The sequence below is a fragment of the Oncorhynchus tshawytscha genome, linkage group LG04 (genome assembly GCF_018296145.1).
Source record: "Oncorhynchus tshawytscha isolate Ot180627B linkage group LG04, Otsh_v2.0, whole genome shotgun sequence".
Classification (NCBI taxonomy): domain Eukaryota; kingdom Metazoa; phylum Chordata; class Actinopteri; order Salmoniformes; family Salmonidae; genus Oncorhynchus; species Oncorhynchus tshawytscha.
The window spans coordinates 39,455,184-39,476,185 of NC_056432.1; the positions used below are offsets into that span (position 1 = coordinate 39,455,184).

The 21,002-nt window shown below is 42.3% G+C and overlaps 1 protein-coding gene across 2 annotated transcripts in view; it reads right to left on the bottom strand.

The window, feature by feature from the left end:
• The window catches only part of ercc6l2 (excision repair cross-complementation group 6-like 2), a 28,196-nt gene extending 8,419 nt beyond the window's left edge, over nt 1-19,777 (bottom strand). Inside the window, exons 1-13 of one of the 2 annotated variants that reach the window (XM_024417953.2) lie at nt 19,663-19,777; nt 9,853-10,177; nt 9,649-9,757; nt 9,407-9,523; nt 9,057-9,250; nt 8,757-8,918; nt 8,343-8,550; nt 7,921-8,061; nt 7,591-7,707; nt 7,381-7,500; nt 7,156-7,227; nt 983-1,128; nt 661-756 (exon numbers count right to left, since the gene is read on the bottom strand). In XM_024417953.2, coding sequence (XP_024273721.1) covers nt 661-756; nt 983-1,128; nt 7,156-7,227; nt 7,381-7,500; nt 7,591-7,707; nt 7,921-8,061; nt 8,343-8,550; nt 8,757-8,918; nt 9,057-9,250; nt 9,407-9,523; nt 9,649-9,757; nt 9,853-10,177; nt 19,663-19,666 — 1,811 coding nt within the window. In that variant the 5' untranslated portion in view covers nt 19,667-19,777. Of the gene's footprint in view, nt 1-660; nt 757-982; nt 1,129-7,155; nt 7,228-7,380; nt 7,501-7,590; nt 7,708-7,920; nt 8,062-8,342; nt 8,551-8,756; nt 8,919-9,056; nt 9,251-9,406; nt 9,524-9,648; nt 9,758-9,852; nt 10,178-11,477; nt 11,791-19,662 lie in introns of those variants that run through there. The other variant, XM_024417952.2, reaches the window with a different exon arrangement.
• Between the last annotated feature and the right edge of the window lie 1,225 nt (nt 19,778-21,002).

Consider the following 21,002-nt stretch of genomic DNA (forward strand, 5'->3'; position numbering starts at 1 on the left):
ATTGTGTATACAGACATAGAATATGAGACTGAAAAGATTTGGCATGGGTCCCCAGATCCTCAAAAAGTTCTACAGCTGTACCATCGAGAGCATCCTGACTGGTTGCATCATCACCTGGTATGGCAACTGCTCGGCATCTGACCGTAAGACGCACCAGAGGGTAGTGCGTACGGCCCAGTACATCACTGGGTCCAAGCTTCCTGCCATCCAGTAATAGGCGGTGTCAGAGGAAAGCCCATAAAATTGTCAGACTCTAGTCACCCAAGTTATAGACTCTTTTCTCTGCTACAACACCGCAAGCTGTACCGGACCGCCAAGTCTAGGACCCCCTCCATTTATTTTGTACACTGCTGCTACTTGATGTTTTATCACTTCACCCCTACCTACATGTACAAATTACCGCAACTAACCTGTACCCCTTGTATATAGCCTCGTTATTGTTAATTACACTTTTTATTTGGTAAATATTTTCTTAACTCTTCTTGAACTGCGATGTTGATTAAGGGCTTGTAAGTAAGCATTTCATGGTAAGGTCTACACTTGTATTCGGCGCATGTGACAAAGTTTGATTTGATACAACAAATTGGAAAGAACCCTGTAAGGTTCTATGACTATGTACTTCTATGTAAGTACATGGCATGTATGGATATTGCAGCATACCTGTCAATTGCCTGCAGGTCATTGGCAGGGTTCCAGGTGGGATCAAACAGGACCACAATGTTGGCCCCCACAAAGTTCAGGCCCAGACCCCCTGCCCTGGGGGGGAGAAACAGACAAGCGAACCTACAGTCACTGGTCCATTCATTTCAAACATAGCTGTGTCTCAACTGGCACGCTATTCCCTATATAGTGCACTACTTTTGAGCAGGGCTGTGGACTATGTAGGGAATAAGGTGCCATTTGGGGGACACACATCCAACACAATCATATTGCTGTGCTCTGTTAAAGCAGAGCTATGAGGGGTGGTGGGAGTGGCACTGACATGGTGGAGACCAGGCAGAGATTGATGTCAGGGCAGCTGTTGAACTCTTTGACGATCTTCAGCCTCTCTCTGGGCTTGGTGTTGCCATCCAATCTGCTATACTCCAGCCCATCTGCCATGCAGTAGCTCTCCAGCACGTCCAGCAGCTGAAGGGTTAACACAGTATATTGAGAATACTTCCTTTTGGTGGCGTGTTACCAAATCAAATTGATTTATATAGCCCTTCGTACATCAGCTGATATCTCAAAGTGCTGTACAGAAACCCAGCCTAAAAGCCCAAACAGCAAGCAATGCAGGTGTAGAAGCACGGTGGCTAGGAAAAACTCCCTAGAAAGGCCAAAACCTAGGAAGAAACCTAGCGAGGAACCAGGCTATGAGGGGTGGCCAGTCCTCTTCTGGCTGTGCCGGGTGGAGATTATAATAGAACATGGCCAAGATGTTCAAATGTTCATAAATGACCACAAGTATACAGGGCATTGGGAAAGTATTCAGACCCCTTCCCTTTTCCACAGTTTGTTACATTACAGCCTTATTCTAGGATATATTAAATAAAACATGTTCCTCATCAATCTACACAAAATATCCCATAATGACAAACAAGAAAACCTTTTAGAAATGGCTTTTAGAAATGTTTGCAAAATGTATTATGTATTCAAAATAAAAAAAACAGAAATACCATATTTACATAAGTATTCAGACCCTTTGCTATGACACTCGAAATTGAGCTCAGGTGCATCCTGTTTCCATTGATCATCCTTGATGTTTCTACAACTTGATTATCAAATCAAATCAAATTTTATTTGTCACATACACATGGTTAGCAGATGTTAATGCGAGTGTAGCGAAATGCTTGTGCTTCTAGTTCCGACAATGCAGTAATAACCAACAAGTAATCTAACTAACAATTCCAAAACTACTGTCTTATACACAGTGTAAGGGGATAAAGAATATGTACATAAGGATATATGAATGAGTGACGGTACAGAGCAGCATAGGCAAGATACAGTAGCTGATATCGAGTACAGTATATACATATGAGATGAGTATGTAAACAAAGTGGCATAGTTAAAGTGGCTAGTGATACATGTATTACATAAGGATGCAGTCGATGATATTGAGTACAGTATATACGTATGCATATGAGATGAATAATGTAGGGTAAGTAACATTATATAAGGTAGCATTGTTTATATATTTACATCATTTCCCATCAATTCCCATTATTAAAGTGGCTGGAGTAGAGTCAGTGTCATTGACAGTGTGTTGGCAGTAGCCACTCAATGTTAGTGGTGGCTGTTTAACAGTCTGATGGCCTTGAGATAGAAGCTGTTTTTCAGTCTCTCGGTCCCAGCTTTGATGCACCTGTACTGACCTCGCCTTCTGGATGATAGCGGGTTGAACAGGCAGTGGCTCGGGTGGTTGATGTCCTTGATGATCTTTATGGCCTTCCTGTAACATCGGGTGGTGTAGGTGTCCTGGAGGGCAGGTAGTTTGCCCCCAGTGATGCGTTGTGCAGACCTCACTACCCTCTGGAGAGCCTTACGGTTGTGGGCGGAGCAGTTGCCGTACCAGGCGGTGATACAGCCCGCCAGGATGCTCTCGATTGTGCATCTGTAGAAGTTTGTGAGTGCTTTTGGTGACAAGCCGAATTTCTTCAGCCTCCTGAGGTTGAAGAGGCGCTGCTGCGCCTTCTTCACGATGCTGTCTGTGGGAGTGGACCAATTCAGTTTGTCTGTGATGTGTATGCCGAGGAACTTAAAACTTGCTACCCTCTCCACTACTGTTCCATCGATGTGGATAGGGGGTGTTCCCTCTGCTGTTTCCTGAAGTCCACAATCATCTCCTTAGTTTTGTTGACGTTGAGTGTGAGGTCATTTTCCTGACACCACACTCCGAGGGCCCTCACCTCCTCCCTGTAGACCGTCTCGTCGTTGTTGGTAATCAAGCCTACCACTGTTGTGTCGTCCGCAAACTTGATGATTGAGTTGGAGGCGTGCGTGGCCACGCAGTCGTGGGTGAACAGGGAGTACAGGAGAGGGCTCAGAACGCACCCTTGTGGGGCCCCAGTGTTGAGGATCAGCGGGGAGGAGATGTTGTTGCCTACCCTCACCACCTGGGGCGGCCCGTCAGGAAGTCCAGTACCCAGTTGCACAGGGCGGGGTCGAGACCCAGGGTCTCGAGCTTGATGACGAGCTTGGAAGGTACTATGGTGTTGAATGCCGAGCTGTAGTTGATGAACAGCATTCTCACATAGGTATTCCTCTTGTCCAGATGGGTTAGGGCAGTGTGCAGTGTGGTTGAGATTGCATCGTCTGTGGACCTATTTGGGCGGTAAGCAAATTGGAGTGGGTCTAGGGTGTCAGGTAGGGTGGAGGTGATATGGTCCTTGACTAGTCTCTCAAAGCACTTCATGAGGATGTGAGTGCTACGGGGCGGTAGTCGTTTAGCTCAGTTACCTTAGCTTTCTTGGGAACAGGAACAATGGTGGCCATCTTGAAGCATGTGGGAACAGCAGACAGGTATAGGGATTGATTGAATATGTCCGTAAACCCACCGGCCAGCTGGTCTGCGCATGCTCTGAGGGCGCGGCTGGGGATGCCGTCTGGGCCTGCAGCCTTGCGAGGGTTAACACGTTTAAATGTCTTACTCACCTCGGCTGCAGTGAAGGAGAGACCGCATGTTTTCATTGCAGGCCGTGTCAGTGGCACTGTATTGTCCTCAAAGCGGGCAAAAAAGTTATTTAGTCTGCCTGGGAGCAAGACATCCTGGTCCGTGACTGGGCTGGATTTCTTCCTGTAGTCCGTGATTGACTGTAGACCCTGCCACATGCCTCTTGTGTCTGAGCCGTTGAATTGAGATTCTACTTTGTCTCTGTACTGACGCTTAGCTTGTTTGATAGCCTTGCGGAGGGAATAGCTGCACTGTTTGTATTCAGTCATGTTACCAGACACCTTGCCCTGATTAAAAGCAGTGGTTCGCGCTTTCAGTTTCACATGAATGCTGCCATCAATCCACGGTTTCTGGTTAGGGAATGTTTTAATCGTTGCTATGGGAACGACATCTTCAACGCAAGTTCTAATGAACTCGCACACCGAATCAGCGTATTCTTCAATATTGTTATCTGACGCAATACGAAACATCTCCCAGTCCACGTGATGGAAGCAGTCTTGGAGTGTGGAGTCAGCTTAGAGTCCACCTGTGGTAAATTCATTGATTGGACATGATTTGGAAAAGCACACACCTGTCTATATAAAGGTACCACAATTGACTGCATGTCAGAGCAAAAACCAAGTCATGAGGTCGAAAGAATTGTCAGATCTGGGGAAGGGTACCAAAACATTTCTGCAGCATTGAAGGCCCCCAAGAACACAGTGGCCTCCATCATTGTTAAATTGAAGAAGTTTAGAACCACCAAGACTCTTCCTAAAGCTGGCCGACCAGCCAAACTGAGCAATCGGGGGGAGAAGGTGACCAAGAACCCGATGGTCACTGATAGTGCTCCAGAGTTCTTCTGTGGAGATGGGAGAACCTTCCAGAACGACAACAATCTCTGCAGCACTCCACCAATCAGGACTTTATGGTAGAGTGGCTTTTTTTAATGGTTTTTCGCATGACTGCCTTGCCTGGTTCACCAATTACTTTGCAGACAGAGTTCAGTGTGTCAAATCGGAGGTCATGCTGTCCGGTCCTCTGGCAGTCTCTATGGGGGTGCCACAGGGTTCAATCCTCGGGCCGACTCTTTTCTCTGTATATATCAATGATGTTGCTCTTGCTGCGGGCCATTCCCTGATCCACCTCTACGCAGACGACACCATTCTATATACTTCCGGCCCGTCCTTGGACACTGTGCTATCTAACCTCCAAACGAGCTTCAATGCCATACAACACTCCTTCCGTGGCCTCCAACTGCTCTTAAACGCTAGTAAAACCAAATGCATGCTTTTCAACCGTTCGCTGCCTGCACCCGCACGCCTGACCAGCAACACCACCCTGGATGGTTCCGACCTTGAATATGTGGACATCTATAAGTACCTATGTGTCTGGCTAGACTGTAAACTCTCCTTCCAGACTCATATCAAACATCTCCAATCGAAAATCAAATCAAGAGTCGGCTTTCTATTCCGCAACAAAGCCTGCTTCACTCACGCCGCCAAACTTACCCTAGTAAAACTGACTATCCTACCGATCCTCGACTTTGGCGATGTCATCTACAAAATTGCTTCCAACACTCTACTCAGCAAACTGGATGCAGTTTATCACAGTGCCATCCGTTTTGTCACTAAAGCACCTTATACCACCCACCACTGCGACTTGTATGCTCTAGTCGGCTGGCCCTCGCTACATATTCGTCGCCAGACCCACTGGCTCCAGGTCATCTACAAGTCCATGCTAGGTAAAGCTCCGCCTTATCTCAGTTCACTGGTCACGATGGCAACACCCATCCGTAGCACGCGCTCCAGCAGGTGTATCTCACTGATCATCCCTAAAGCCAACACCTCATTTGGCCGCCTTTCGTTCCAGTTCTCTGCTGCCTGTGACTGCAACAAATTGCAAAAAATCGCTGAAGTTGGAGACTTTTATCTCACTCACCAACTTCAAACATCTGCTATCTGAGCAGCTAACCGATCGCTGCAGCTGTACATAGTATATCGGTAAATAGCCCACCCATTTTTACCTACCTCATCCCCATACTATTTTTATCTATTTACTTTTCTGCTCTTTTGCACACCAATATCCCTACCTGTACATGACCATCTGATCATTTATCACTCCAGTGTTAATCTGCAAAATTGTAATTATTCGCCTACCTCCTCATGCCTTTTGCACACAATGTATATAGACTCCCCTTTTTTTCTACTGTGTTATTGACTTGTTAATTGTTTACTCCATGTGTAACTCTGTGCTGTCTGTTCACACTGCTATGCTTTATCTTGGCCAGGTCGCAGTTGCAAATGAGAACTTGTTCTCAACTAGCCTACCTGGTTAAATAAAGGTGAAATAAATAAAAATAAAAAGTGGCTCATGACAGCCTGATTGGAATTTGCCAAAAGGCACCTAAAGGACTCTCAGACCATAAGAAACAAGATTCTCTGGTCTGATGAAACCAAGATTGAGCTTTTTGGCCTGAATGCCAAGCATCACATCTGGATGAAACCTGGCACCATCCCTACAGAGAAGCATAGTGGTGGTAGCATCATGCTGTGGAAAGGTTTTCCAGAGGCAGGGACTGGGAGACTAGAATGGATCAAGGCAAAGATGAACAAAGCGAAGTACAGAGATCCTTGATGAAAACCTGCTCCAGAGCGCTCATGACCTCAGACTGGGGCGAAGGTTCACCTTCCAACAGGACAACAACCCTAAGCACACAGCCAAGACAACGCGGGAGCGGCTTTGGGACAAGTTTCTGAATGTCCTTCAGTGGTCCAGACAGAGCCAGGACTTGAACCCGATCAAACAACTCTGGACAGACCTGAAAATAGCTGTGCAGCGACGCTTCCCATCCAACCTGACAGAGCTTGAGAGGATCTGCAGAGAAGAAATGGGAGAAACTCCCCAAATAAAAGGTGTGCCAAGCTTATAGCGCCATACCCAAGAAGAATCGAGGCTATAATCGCTGCCAAAGGTGCTTCAACAAAGTAAAAGGCAATTCAAAAGTTCATTTATTTTTACTATTTTCTACATCGTTGAAAATATATATCAGTTTGATATCAGTTTCTTATTTTTAATACATTTGCAAAAAAATATCTAAACCTGTTTTTGCTTTGTTGTTATTGGTTAATGCGTGTATATTTATGAAGGGGAAAAAAACAACTTAATTTTAGAATAAGGCTAAAATGTAACAAAATGTGGAAAAAGTCATTGGGTCCGAATACTTTGATTGCACTGTACACTTAAAGGGATAGTTTCCTCATCGTGTAAGCAGTCTATGGACAAAGTAAGGAAGACAGCAATCAATGCTTTGGTTGTGTCTGAACTAGAGCTCTGACACCATCTAAAGACAAAGTACATGATCTCACCATTATCTACCACAGCCATTTTCCTACACACACACTAATACCCCTACAGATCCCCCAACTCTCACACATGACATCTACAGTACATACACACATACAAACAGTTAGACACAAATGACAGAATCCCTGTGGCTACCAAACACAATTAAAACGTTTTACCTTAGTGGAGAGGGAGAATAATAGCACTTTGTCTTTTCTCTGCATGTAATGTTTCAACAACCTCTGGAGAACCTATGACAGGGTGTAGAGGAGGAGGGATATCAACCAAGGATCCAAATGAGACATACTTCTCTTAAAAACCTGATACTATATGTAAACATATGAGCCTACCTAACTACCTTTGCCATTCACGTGACATGACTTTTGTCCTCGTGACCAACCTACCTTCATCTTTCCGCTGTACATGGGGTCTGACATGGCCTCAAATGCTGCCTGCTTGCATTTCTCTGTGAAGTCAGGAAACTTCTGGAACACCTTCTCACAGATCTCATTCACATACTGCTCCTGAGAGAGCACAGTATGTCAATGTTAAACCAAACAGAACTTGTCACGTTCAGTAAAATAATAACCAGGACTTCACTTGTGAGAGTGTACCTGCTTTTTGCTGGTGTTCCACTTGGATTGCAGCAAAGCCACGTGGTTGGCCACCTTCCTGAGAATGGCCAAGTAACTGAAGTACAGGTCTGTCACACGCACACCCCGAGCATTCACCTGTAGTTTACAAGAGAGCAAACATTTACATCACCTCCCAGGGAAGGCCTATCACAATAAAGTCAACATTACTGACAACATTGTGACCATTGCTTAGTCTAGGTGACCTATAAAGACCAAACAATGATTCAAACCTTCAAACGGTTAATAACAGATTACTTCATAGTGGGTCAAATAGAGGTTATAACACAACTGTTCCTGTCATAAGCCGACCTTGTAGCAGCACTTCCTGCGGGAGTGTCCACTGTGACAGTCACACTTCTCTGAGGAGCGCAGGAGCAGGGTGACGTCCTCCATGTCCAGTACCGCCTGGTACACAGTCTGCTGGAACGACGTCAGCGAACAGTACACCACCTGGCCATAGATGGAGGAGCCATTCACTTAGTGAGATGTTTGAAACCACCTGCTAGACCAGGGTTATTCACATTCAAGGCCAGAGAATTCATTCTATTAGGGTTGTAAAATTCCGGTAACTTTCCCAAAATTCCCAGGTTTTCCATTAATCCTTGTTAGAAAATTCCTGAAATCAGGAGAGAATAAGCAGGAATACTCCCAACTAGGATTTCTGGAAAAGTTACCAGAATTGCACAACCCTAATTCATGAACATGAACCCTGTGTGGAAGTCTCCACTCACCCTGTCGTCTTTTTTGGGTAGCTGCTCTCTGATAAGAGCCTTGGTCCTCCGGAGAAACCAATGGGAGAGCTTCGCAGCCAGGGCCCGGACCGCCCTCCTGCCCGTCGCTAGGGCCCGCTTAGTTACGCTGTGCTTCTGCCCCAGTTCGATGGGGTCCGAAAACATATTCTTGAAGTTACCCAGGCTGCCAAGGCAACGAGGGATGGCCCTGAAGTACACAAAGGAAGAAGGTCAATCCCAAGAGAAAGAGTGGTTTAGAAGGAAATGGTGGCACTGGGTATTGGGAGGTTTTGTGGGGTAACCTCTTGACTCTACATCATTGCACTAATACGTGTCTAATAAAGGGTAATCAGTCGTACTGTAGCAGCAGTGATAGAAACAGTAGTAGTAGTTATATTGCCAGTGTAGACCTACCAGTCCATGACACACCAGAGCTCGTCCAGGTTGTTCTGTAGGATTGTGCCAGTGAGGCCCACTCTGACCAGACACCTCAGATCCTTCATTGCCCCAGTGATCTGGGAGTTGGGGTTCTTGATCTTGTGGGCCTCGTCCACTATCACAGCAGACCAGTCAATGCTGGAATTGAAGACCGGCCACACAGTCAAAATGCGTGGCAGGCTTATAGGTGGAGTTTCGCGGTAGGATTAGGAAATGGGTCTACTATGGTTTCAGGCTACACACGTCAACACACCTAATTATCTTAGCTAACGTTACCTGTTAAACTGCTCCAGATAGAGGCGTAGGGTCTCGTAGGTGGTGAGGGCGATCTCAGAGCGTCCCCTCCGGATGCGAGCCAGCTCCTCCTCTTTCCTCAGACCGTGGACTACAACGGTCAGGAAGTGACCCCATGTCTCCAGCTCCTCTTTCCAGTTGTACAGCACCGACAGAGGGGCCACAATCAAGAACACCTGGGCACAACCATGGATAATATAACAACACCTACACAGGACCCTAACAGAGAGCATGGGCATGCACATGTGGGTTTTAAAATTTTTGTAACTATCAGTCAGTTTTCAGCCACAAAGAGTGCTACCCTTGTGGGAAATCTATAGCTCAATATCTACCTTTCGGGGTTTGCTTCGCTGTGTGGGGATCTGAGTGAGAAGAAACTGAGGCCTGTTGTTCTCAATGTCTTCCCATGTCCCTGTTTTACCCAGCACAGCAGCCAGGAAACCAATGACCTGTTGACAGACACACGTCAGTCATGAACAGCAGGTCTTTCTTCACATGATAACTCCAATAGTGCTAATACTCTAGCTACATACCGTCAACAATCAGGTTTCTGCAGAGACAGTCTAGTTTTTACCTGAATGGTCTTGCCCAGGCCCATGTCATCTCCCAGGATACATCCTCTGGACTGGGCATAGTTGTCATAGATGAACTGGATCCCTTCCTTCTGGTAGTACCTCAGGTACCTGTTGACGGCATCTGATTAAGGCCCCATTCGTACAGCAAAAACAACCTGGGAAGCCCAACAAAATCCCAGCTTCCTAGTTAACAGCTCACGTACCTGTTGATGGTGTATGGGACTGCCACACCACTCTGTGACAACACCAAGGGCTCTGATGGCCCGGGGGGTGTCTGGCTGCAGAGAAAAAGAGGCTTCTCCTGGGCAGACACTACACTGGTGGACGACTGGTTTGTGTCTGGTCTCTGGAGTTTACAGACTGGAAAGACTGCCTCCTCTTCTTCATCTTCATCATGTTGATCTGTGAACTTCACCAGTGCCATGTCCTCACCATGAGAAGTGGAAGGGAGTTTCTGGATTGTTCCCTCTCGTAGTAGGGTGCCATCTCTGAGGCTGGGAGCGAGGCATCTGTCGCCCTCATGCCACACTGTTTATGGGAGGGAGGGAAAATCCTGGCTTGGTTAGTTATGTCAGGTTAGCTATATAAATACCTAGACAGCAAGCAGCGTTGAGGAGTAGTGAACTACATGTAATTTAACTACATTTTGCAGTCGTTATGGGAGGGAGTAGTTAGCTAATGACTTGTTTTGCCATGTAGCTGTGTAGCTAACTACTGGAACTACACACAACTTTCTTTGAAAAAATAAATGAAAAGATTGGTTCAAGTAGGCAAGAATGTACTTTATTTTCGGCATCATACCTGCTGAATGCTCACTTGAAACAGTTTTTGTTTTTAATAGGATAAATTACCAGTGGTGACCCATCATTCAGGGCAGGTTTTGAGCCCCACCCGTTAAACTAAAAATATATATATTTTGTGTTGCCTGTTTTGCATGTGATTCTGGTATTAATACGTGTCACATATCAGTTTGCAAACAATGTAAAAAAAAAAAAAAAAAACATAATATTGAGTTAATAAAGCCGCATACAGTTGAGTAAGGCAGCTCCAAAATGCAGGTGTTTCAGCCTAGCTCAGTGCTTTCTGTGGTGGTGGGGCAGGCAGTGGAAAATACAAAGCGTAGAGGTTGGTAATGTTCTCTAGTTACACCGTGAATGGCTCCGTGTTCTGTCACTCATGGGGACACTACGTCGCCACAAACTCTACGGGGAGAGTTGGACATTCAAGCTCCTTGGGTGCTGCCATAGAGTTACATTAGAAGTGCCCATCCAAGAAGGCTCAAGATCATTGGCCACAGATATAGCATGATTTGACATAATTTTATCTACCGTAGCTTTGATTGGACTGCACATGTCAACGTCATACCTTCAAAATCTTAGCTAGCAAGCAAGACAAGCAGTCATCATGAATCACGTTGACAATCTACTGGCAAATCCTTGTCATATGAAGAGAAATGTAGCATCGCTAAGGGATTCACTCCGTGGTGCTGAAAAGAAAGCTCTCCTGTTGGGACAGCTTTATGTAGACCCTAAAAGTTTCTGGGACCCGTTTGTCACCGTGATATTCATGTACGTGCTGTGTAGTGGCTTTGCTGGAATCCATCTAAAAACATTTAGGGGAATTTGCCTCACCAAGATTTAACTTAACGTTCCATGCTAAAATCACCACCGTAAAATACACATTCTGTTTAACATCCAACTCAAGACAATGTGAGCTAACAGTTAACTTATGCTACTAGCTAGCTAGCTGGCTATGTGACTGTTTTGAGAAACAAACTTTTAAAGCTCAACGAGCTAATTATCTCCCATTAAGCGTCTGCGTAACAAACCTTTTATGTCAGCTGTGGAAGTTGAAGCCATCATCAAAAAGCATTGTGGCAAGCTGTAACTAGCTAAAGCATAAGCAGACAAGCTCACGTTAACTAGTAAGACAAGTCTCTTCACTGTCTGGCACAGACATTGCTCAGACAGTACAATAGCGTTTAGCTAGTTAGCTAAATTTACACTCGATAACTAAATTATTTAGTATTTTGACGGGACAGTAATATGTATAGCTAGCTAGCTAGATCTTTGAGACATATCTTGCCCGTACTTGTCAGCGTCGCTAGCTAGCAAGCGTTCTGTTGTTTATCTAGTTTAAGCATTCGGCGTCGCACTTTCAACAATCACCCTGGCTGCCAAAACACTAACTGTCAATTCAAACGAAACTAATAATAAAACCAAAATATAATTAAATGTGTTCTTTATTTTCCCCGAAATATCTAAAAGTGAACATTTATAATTGCTTCAATATGTTAATATTAATAGAAAGTGCTACCTGTTGTGCAATTTAAGCCCAGCGGAAGGGAACGCTGACGCAACCAAATCAAACCAAGTCTACACTTGTTGTATTCGGAGATTTTTGGCTTATATCCAAGTGTAGTGAGTGTGTTACTACAAATATTTGTACTATTCCCCTCACAGACCATAGGGCCATTATACATTGATATCAAAATATTTACCCCTGATGCTAACATTGGTAGAGCATCCTACTGGAAGCTAAATAGCTCATTATTAAATAATGATATAATTAAGTTTGATGTTAAAGATCTGCTTTCACACTTTTGGGAAAGGGCTTGTGAAGAAAAATCTTATTGCAAGAACTGGGAGCTCTTTAAATTTGAGCTGTCCAAATACCTTAGAAAATATGGTAGTAATCTTGCTAAGACCAGAAGAGCTGAGGAGGAAAAGGTGATCATTAAGATAACTTCCCTTTCTCAGAGGTCCCCAGCCGCCCTCTCGGGGGAGGAGAAGATGGAACTAATTGAGTTACAAAATAAACTGGATAATATATATAGATTAAAAGCAGAAGGAGCCTTTATTAGATCTAGGAAAAAATGCATTGAGGAGGGAGAACAGAATTCCTCCTATTTCTTTAGACTTGTAAAATATCACTGTACAAATAACACTATCCATAAGTTAAACATTGATGGTGTTATTACAGATGACCAAAAAGTAATCGCTAAATACTGTAACAATTTTTACAGGAAATTGTATAGCTCTACGTACTGTCAGGAATCCACAGATATGTTTTTTGGCTCACTGAATAATGTTCACTCTATCAGTGATATAGAATCTAAACAGTGTGATGACCCCATCAAAGTTGAAGAGATTATAGAGTCTATCAAACATCCAAAGAACAATAATTCACCAGGTGTTGAATTACACCAGAAGTTTACTAATTATTTTCTGAACAAGTAGCTCCCTTCCTATTTGAAGTCTTTTTAGAGAGTATTAAAAACAATGTTCTACCTCCTACAATAAGTCAGGGGTTAATAGCACTGATACCTAAGCCTAAAAAAGAAGTGCTGCTCATCGATAACTGGCGTCCAATTTGTCTTCTTAATAATGACTATACGATATTAGCCTTACTACTAGACAAAATAATTAAAGAAGTCCTGGATGCAATCATTGATGAAACACAGTCTGGCTTCATGAGGAACAGACATATTTCTAACAATATCAAACTAGTATTAGACATACTTGACTACTCAGACCTCACTTGGCTTTGGGAATTTTTTTCTGTAAGACTATTAAGACTATACAAATAGTAACAGCTCCGTCAAATTGAAATATGGCACCTCACCTAGATTTGAGTTATTTTTTATTTTTTTATTTAACCTTTATTTAACCAGGTAGGCTAGTTGAGAACAAGTTCTCATTTGCAACTGCGACCTGGCCAAGATAAAGCAAAGCAGTGTGACACAGACAACAACACAGAGTTACACATGGAGTAAACAATAAACAAGCCAATAACACAAACAAGTCAATGACACAGTAGAAAAAAGAAAGTCTATATACGGTGTGTGCAAAAGGCATGAGGAGGTAGGCAATAAATAGGCCATAGGAGCGAATAATTACAATTTAGTAGATTAACACTGGAGTTATAAGTGAGCAGATGATGATGTGCAAGTAGAGATACTGGCGTGCAAAAGAGCAGAAAAGTAAATAAATAAAAACAGTATGGGGATGAGGTAGGTAGATTGGGTGGGCTATTTACAGATGGACTATGTACAGCTGCAGTGATCGGTTAGCTGCTCAGATAGTTGATGTTTAAAGTTGGTGAGGGAAATAAGTCTCCAACTTCAGCGATTTTTGCAATTCGTTCCAGTCACTGGCAGCAGAGAACTGGACGGAAAGGCTGCCAAAGGAGGTGTTGGCTTTGGAAATGATCAGTGAGATATACCTGCTGGAACGTGTGCTACGGGTGGGTGTTGTTATCATGACCAGTGAACTGAGATAACATAGAGCTTTACCTAGCATAGACTTATAGATGACCTGGAGCCAGTGGGTCTGGCGACGAATATGTAGCGTTAAAGAGAGGAATTAGGCAAGGTTGTCCTATCTCTCCGTACCTCTTTTTATTAATCACCCAACTTCTTACAAATTCTTTAAATAATAGTCCTGTACAAGGTATTTCCATTGTTGGTAAAGAAATTATTATAAGCCAGCTGGCTGATGATACTACACTTTTTCTGAAAGATGGTAACCAAATTCCTATATCGATCAATGTGATACAAACCTTTTCCAAAGTGTCTGGTCTATATCTTAACATTAATAAATGTGAACTCATGGCTGTCAAAAATTGGGTGACACCTGCATATTATGGTATTCCAGTAAAAGAAGAACTTACATATTTAGGCATAACCATTACAACGGATCAGAAGTCTAGAGGCTTACTAAATTTGAACCCTTTTATTTAAAAAAGAAGAAGAAGCTAAATCAATGGCTACAGAGGGACTTGTCTTTAAAAGGGAGAGTCCTGATAACCAAGGCTGAAGGTATCTCTAGACTAACATATGGCGCTCTATCTTTATATCTTGACAGTAAAATATGCAAGGAGATAGACCAGATGCTTTTCAACTTTCTGTGGAGAAACTGTACCCATTACATTAGGAAAACTGTTGTAATGAACACTTATGAGAATGGTGGGCTGAATTTTCTGGACTTTACTACCTTAAATAACACTTTTAAGATCAATTGGATAAAACAACTCCTAAGAAGACCCACTTCTATGTGGAATTTTATTCCTCATCATGTCTTCTCTACTTTTGGTGTCCTTAACTTCATGTTGGTTTGCAAATATAATATTGACAAAGTTCCAGTGACACTTTCTGCTTTTCATCGGCAGGTTTTCTTGTCATTGTCCTTAATTTCTAAGCATCATTTTCCCCACACAGATATTATATATGGAAAAATCGGGATATATTGTTTAAAAATAATTCTTTGTTTTGGGAATATTGATTCCGAAATAATATCCTATTGGTGAGCCAACTCAATGCAGAGGGTTTTTTACTCCGTTATAAGGAATTCTTATCACTTTACAAGGTCCCTGTAACACCTAAAGATTTTGCAATTGTTTTAGATGCCATTCCTTCAGGTGTTGCTTTATTATTCAGGAACGTGTCAAGACCCGAACCTCAGAGCCTACCTTCTGTTGACCCTGTTGACTCATCAGTAGGAAAGATTTGTTTATCTTTTGGTCCATTCAACAACCGAGCGATACAAACCTTGTTAAATCAGGATGTTGCATGACCTTATGTCATGCCTTATTGGAAAGGATTTATTGATAATATCTGTTGGGAAAAAGTTTGGATGTTGCCACACACATACCTACTTGTTAACAAAATTAAGGAAGCTTCCTTTAAAATTATTCATAAATATTATCCTGCCAACCACTATATGAAGATGTTTAAGGAAAACATTAACTCAAATTGCTCCTTTTGTAATGACCACCCAGAAACAGTGTTGCATCTTTTTGGGCATTGTATTCATGTAAGGAAACTGTGGCAAGACATCAGTAGATTTATAATTGAACACATTTACGAAGATCTTACACTATTGTGGAGAGATATACAGCTTGGATTCTTTACTTATGATAGAAATAAGCTGAAAATGTTTTATGCAATTAATTTCATTATTCTTTTGGCCAAATTTCATATTCAGAAACAACAAAAAAATACATTTTCTTACCTTACAAAAATAAATTGAACTGACAATTAAATACTCTAGTAACAAAATATGTTAGAATAAATAAGTGTATGTATGTCCTTGTGTAATGTGAGATTGTACCCCATAGCCCAATTGTCCTTTGTATATTATTCATATATACTTGTGTTCCCACATGTACTTTCTGTATTGATTTGTTGTTCATAAAAATACAAAATAAAAATAAAATAATTTTTGTATTCGGCACATGACAAATCACAAATATATGACATCTTTCCCAATGATGTAGAGTTAAAAATAAGAAAATAAAAACACAAGAGGAATAATATACACAGTAATTAACATACAGGGAGTACCAGTACCATATTTATGTGGAGGGATATGAGGTAGTTGAGGTAGATATCAAGATACTGTATATAATCTAAAGTGGCAGCAGCGTATATGATGAGTCATCTCTGTATACACATCGCAAGACCCGCTGGTTGATGCTTATTTATAATGCACTCTTAGGCCTCACTCCCCTCTATCTGAGATGCCTACTGCAGCCTTCATCCTCCACATACAACAACTGTTCTGCCAGTCACGTTCTGTTCAAGGTCCCCAAAGCACACACATCCCTCCTCTTTTCAGTTTGGTGCAGCTAGCGACTGAAAAGAGCTGAAAAAAACACTCAAACTGGACCGTTTTATACCCATCATGAGGTTGATCTACATCTCTTCATTCAAAGACTCAATCACGGACACTCTTACTGACAGTTGTGGCTGTGATGTATTGTTGTCTCTACCTTTTTGCCCTTTGTGCTGTTGTCTGTGCCCAATAATTGTTTGTACCATGTTTTGTGCTTCTACCATGTTGTGCTGCAGCCATGTTGTGTTGCTACCATGTTGTTGTCATGTTGTGTTGCTACCATGCTGTGTTTTCCTGTGTTGTTGCCATGGTGTGTTGTTGTCTTAGATCTCTCTTTATGTAGTGTTATGGTATCTCTCTTGTCGTGATGTGTGTTTTGTCCTATATTTTTATTTTATTTTACATTTTTAATCCCATCTCCCGCAAGGAGGCCTTTTGCCTTCTGGTAGGCCGTCATTGTAAATAAGAATTTGTTCTTAACTGACTTGACTAAATAAATAAAAATGTGTGTATGTATGTGTGTGGGTGTGTGTTATGTGTGTGTGTGTAATGTGTGTGTACCCATCTAACAAGGGAGAGAAAAAGTTAATGTTCCCCTAATGTTTGAGTGTCCAGTTTTCCGTTAGTTGAACATAAGATATTAATGTTCTAGACACACTTCAAGAACATTTCTGTGTATCAGTTGTCAGGACATCACCCGATGGTCCCAAAGAAAGAAGCTCTTTGTTTGTTGGTGAGGTTAGGGATACTTAAAGTGTTTTCAACTTACATATTTGATTACATTGTGTCTGTTAATTTACACAGTAATTACAATTCAACATATCCTCACCTGAGATTTGAACTCACAACCTCGTTTCACAGCACTCTGATATTCCTGCTATGTCACCATGTCCCTGTCATGTATCAGTTAATCTGACTATTCTCATCATTGATTTGAGTGAGGACTCCTTATTTCAGCAATTGAAGAGCTTTCAGTATAGTTGTCTGAAGTTGGTTGGGCATGTTAACCTGTTTTAATGATACTCCTGAATCACTATGATCAATAAAAGTTTTTCTTGAGATGTACTTTTAACAGAGCTGAGATTTACCTCAAAGTGCTTTTACACTATTGCTCACAGCCTTACACCTATCAAGTTGTTTCAGATCTACACTAGTGCTTACAGAAGAGGGGGTAGGGTTTCTTCTGGACAGGACAGTGGTTAGGACATTTTTTAATTGGTGCTGGTGACCTGGGTTCGGGACCCACTAAGGCAATCACCCTACTCTCAAATACTAAGCAAAATATGTTAATGCCATTATTTGGCAACAGTTACAACACACCTATCTGATTTAATTAAAATGAGTTTGATGAAAGATGGGAATCGGTAGGATTTCCCCTCAAGCACGAATTTTGACCACATTTCCACTACCTCATCAATTGTCCGTTTTTATTAGTTCTGTAGAGCTGAGCATCTCTATCGTGTTTTTTAAATCTACACCACATATACCATTTAAACAAACGTGTCATTGAGAAACTCATTTTAAGAAGAAACCCTAACCTCTCCTCCTAAGGCACTTACTGTATGTAGGTGAAATAACTTGATAGGTGTGAGCAATAGGTGGAATGCACTTTGAGGTCAATCTCAGCTCTGTTAAAAATACATCTCAAGAAAAACTATTTGTTGATCCGAGTGATTCAGCAGTATCATTTTAAAAAAACAGTTAACATGACCCTCCAACATTAGCCAACTATACAGAAAGCCCTTCAATTGCTGAAATAAGTTAATCAAATCAATGATGAGAAGAGTCAGTCAGATTAACCAATACCTGAAGATCAGGAAGAGCAGGAAGATCATAATACCAATACCATGAGTTCAAATTCCATTTGAATAAAAAATGCAATCATGTATGTTAAAAGCAGTGTGTGAATGTTCTTCACCTTGCCAACAGACAAAGAGCTATGAAGTGGTTCACCAATCAGGGCCTTGATAGGGACGTGTAATGACTTTTTCTTTGGACACATGAATGTTCTTGCAACATTCCCATGAAATGTGTCCAGAAAATTAATATCTTACTGTAAGTCCTAAATGATATCTTAACCGCCATCGATGAGAAACAATACTGTGCAGCCGTATTCATTGACCTGGCCAAGGCTTTCGACTCTGTCAATCACCACATCCTCATCGGCAGACTCAACAGCCTTGGTTTCTCAAATGATTGCCTCGCCTGGTTCACCAACTACTTCTCTGATAGAGTTCAGTGTGTCAAATTGGAGGGCCTGTTGTCCGGGCCTCTAGCAGTCTCTATGGGGGTCCCACAGGGTTCAATTCTCGGGCCGACTCTCTTCTCTGTATACATCAATGATGTCGCTCTTGCTGCTGGTGAGTCTCTGATCCACCTCTACGCAGACGACACCATTCTGTATACTTCTGGCCCTTCTTTGGACACTGTGTTAACAACCCTCCAGATGTGCTTCAATGCCATACAACTCTCCTTCTATGGCCTCCAACTGCTCTTAAATACAAGTAAAACTAAATGCATGCTCCTCAACCGATCGCTGCCTGCACCTGCCAGCCCATCCAGCATCACTACTCTGGATGGTTCTGACTTAGAATATGTGGACAACTACAAATACCTAGGTGTCTGGTTAGACTGTAAACGCTCCTTCCAGACTCACATCAAACATCTCCAATCCAAAGTTAAATCTAGAATTGGCTTCCTATTTCACAACAAAGCATCCTTCACTCATGCTGCCAAACACCCTCGTAAAACTGACCATCCTACCGATCCTCGACTTCAGTGATGTCATTTACAAAATAGCCTCCAATACCCTACTCAATAAATTGGATGCAGTCTATCACAGTGCTATCCGTTTTGTCACTAAAGCCCCATATACTACCCACCACTGCGACCTGTACGCTCTCTTTGGCTGGCCCTCGCTTCATACTCGTCGCCAAACCCACTGGCTCCAGGTCATCTACAAGACCCTGCTAGGTAAAGTCCCCCCTTATCTCAGCTCGCTGGTCACCATAGCAGCACCCACCTGTAGCACGCGCTCCAGCAGGTATATCTCTCTGGTCACCCCCAAAACCAATTCTTCCTTTGGCCGCCTCTCCTTCCAGTTCTCTGCTGCCAGTGACTGGAACGTACTACAAAAATCTCTGAAACTGGAAACGCTTATCTCCCTCACTAGCTTTAAGCACCAGCTGTCAGAGAATAAACAGTCCACCATCTTTGAGTCCATTGAGTCCATCCATTGATTGAAAGGATGTGATGATCTTGTCATACAGTATGGAGTTCTAGGCTACATGCTGCACCATGGATGCATGCTTTTTAAATGTAAGGTAAGGTACAAGTTAAGTATAATCTTGCCTAATACATCAAACGGTGACATCTGCACACACCCACGCAGATACAGACCCATTGAGTATGTTGTTGTGTTGCAGCCCTTTGACGTGGCTCAGGTCCTGACTGGCGGATGCCATGGCCTCTCCAGGACATACAGACAAGGGTAGGAAGAGCTGCATCGAACCACTACGAGAGAGAGAGAGAGAGAGAGAGAGAGAGAGAGAGAGAGAGACCAGTAACCAAAACACTCTTAGATAACTTTCTGGATACCACATTCACTCACAGTAAAGAAGGCATCAATCTATCAGTAAAAAAACATAAACTATATATTCAGGCAAATGGAAAAAGAATCACATTTGAAATTGATTTTAAAAAACTAAACAAAAAAGATCACAGATGACAACTGGTTTGATGCAGATTGTAAAACTATAAGGAAAAAACACTATCCAACCAAAAGAACAGAGACCTAATAATACAAGCACAGTACAACAGCAAGCAGCTGACACTAATTGAGGAGTCCATAAACACAAACAACTTCTGGCAAAATTTGAAAAAAAACAAAAAAAATCTAAACAGGAGGAATTAGCGATACAAAATGGTGACATATGGACAACCCATTTTAAAACACTCTACAACACCGTTCGAATTGACACAAACGCAGAACAATGCCAAATTCATGAGAAGTTGAATGGGTTAGAAAAAGCTATAAAGGATCATCAAAATCCATTGGACTCCCCAATTACTGACCAGGAGCTCTATAAGAAACCTCAGGCCCTCAAATTTAAAAAAGCATGCAGACCTGATGGCATCCTAAATGAGATGCTAAAAATCACTAGTGCAACATTTCAATTGGCTATATTAAAACGGTTTAATTTGATCCAGAGTGTAGGTTATTTCCCTGACATCTGTCCTCATAACCCCAATCCTTAAGAACGGAGACAAATTTGACCCTAACAATTACAGAGGCATTTGTGTGAACAGTAACCTGGGGAAAGTTTTCTGTAGAATTATACAAATATAAGAGTTCTAAACTTCCTTAATAAGCACAATGTCTTGAGTAAAAGCCAAATTGGATTTATACCAAAACATCACACGACCGATCATATTTACACCCTCGACTTCCAAAAAGCATGTCATTCTATTTGGCATACAGGACTGTTCTACAAAGTTATTGAAAGTGGTGTAGGGGGTAAAACATATGACATAATTAAATCAATGTACACTGGCAATACGTGCAGCATCAACATTGGCAAGAAAATAACATCATTATTTAACCAGGGGCGGGGCCTTCGCCAGGGTTGCAATCTGAGCCCTGCACTCTTCAATTTTTACACCAACGAATTGGCCACTATTCTAGAAAAATCCTCTGCCCCTGGCGTTTGTCTCCACTATTCAGAGGTTAAATGCCTACT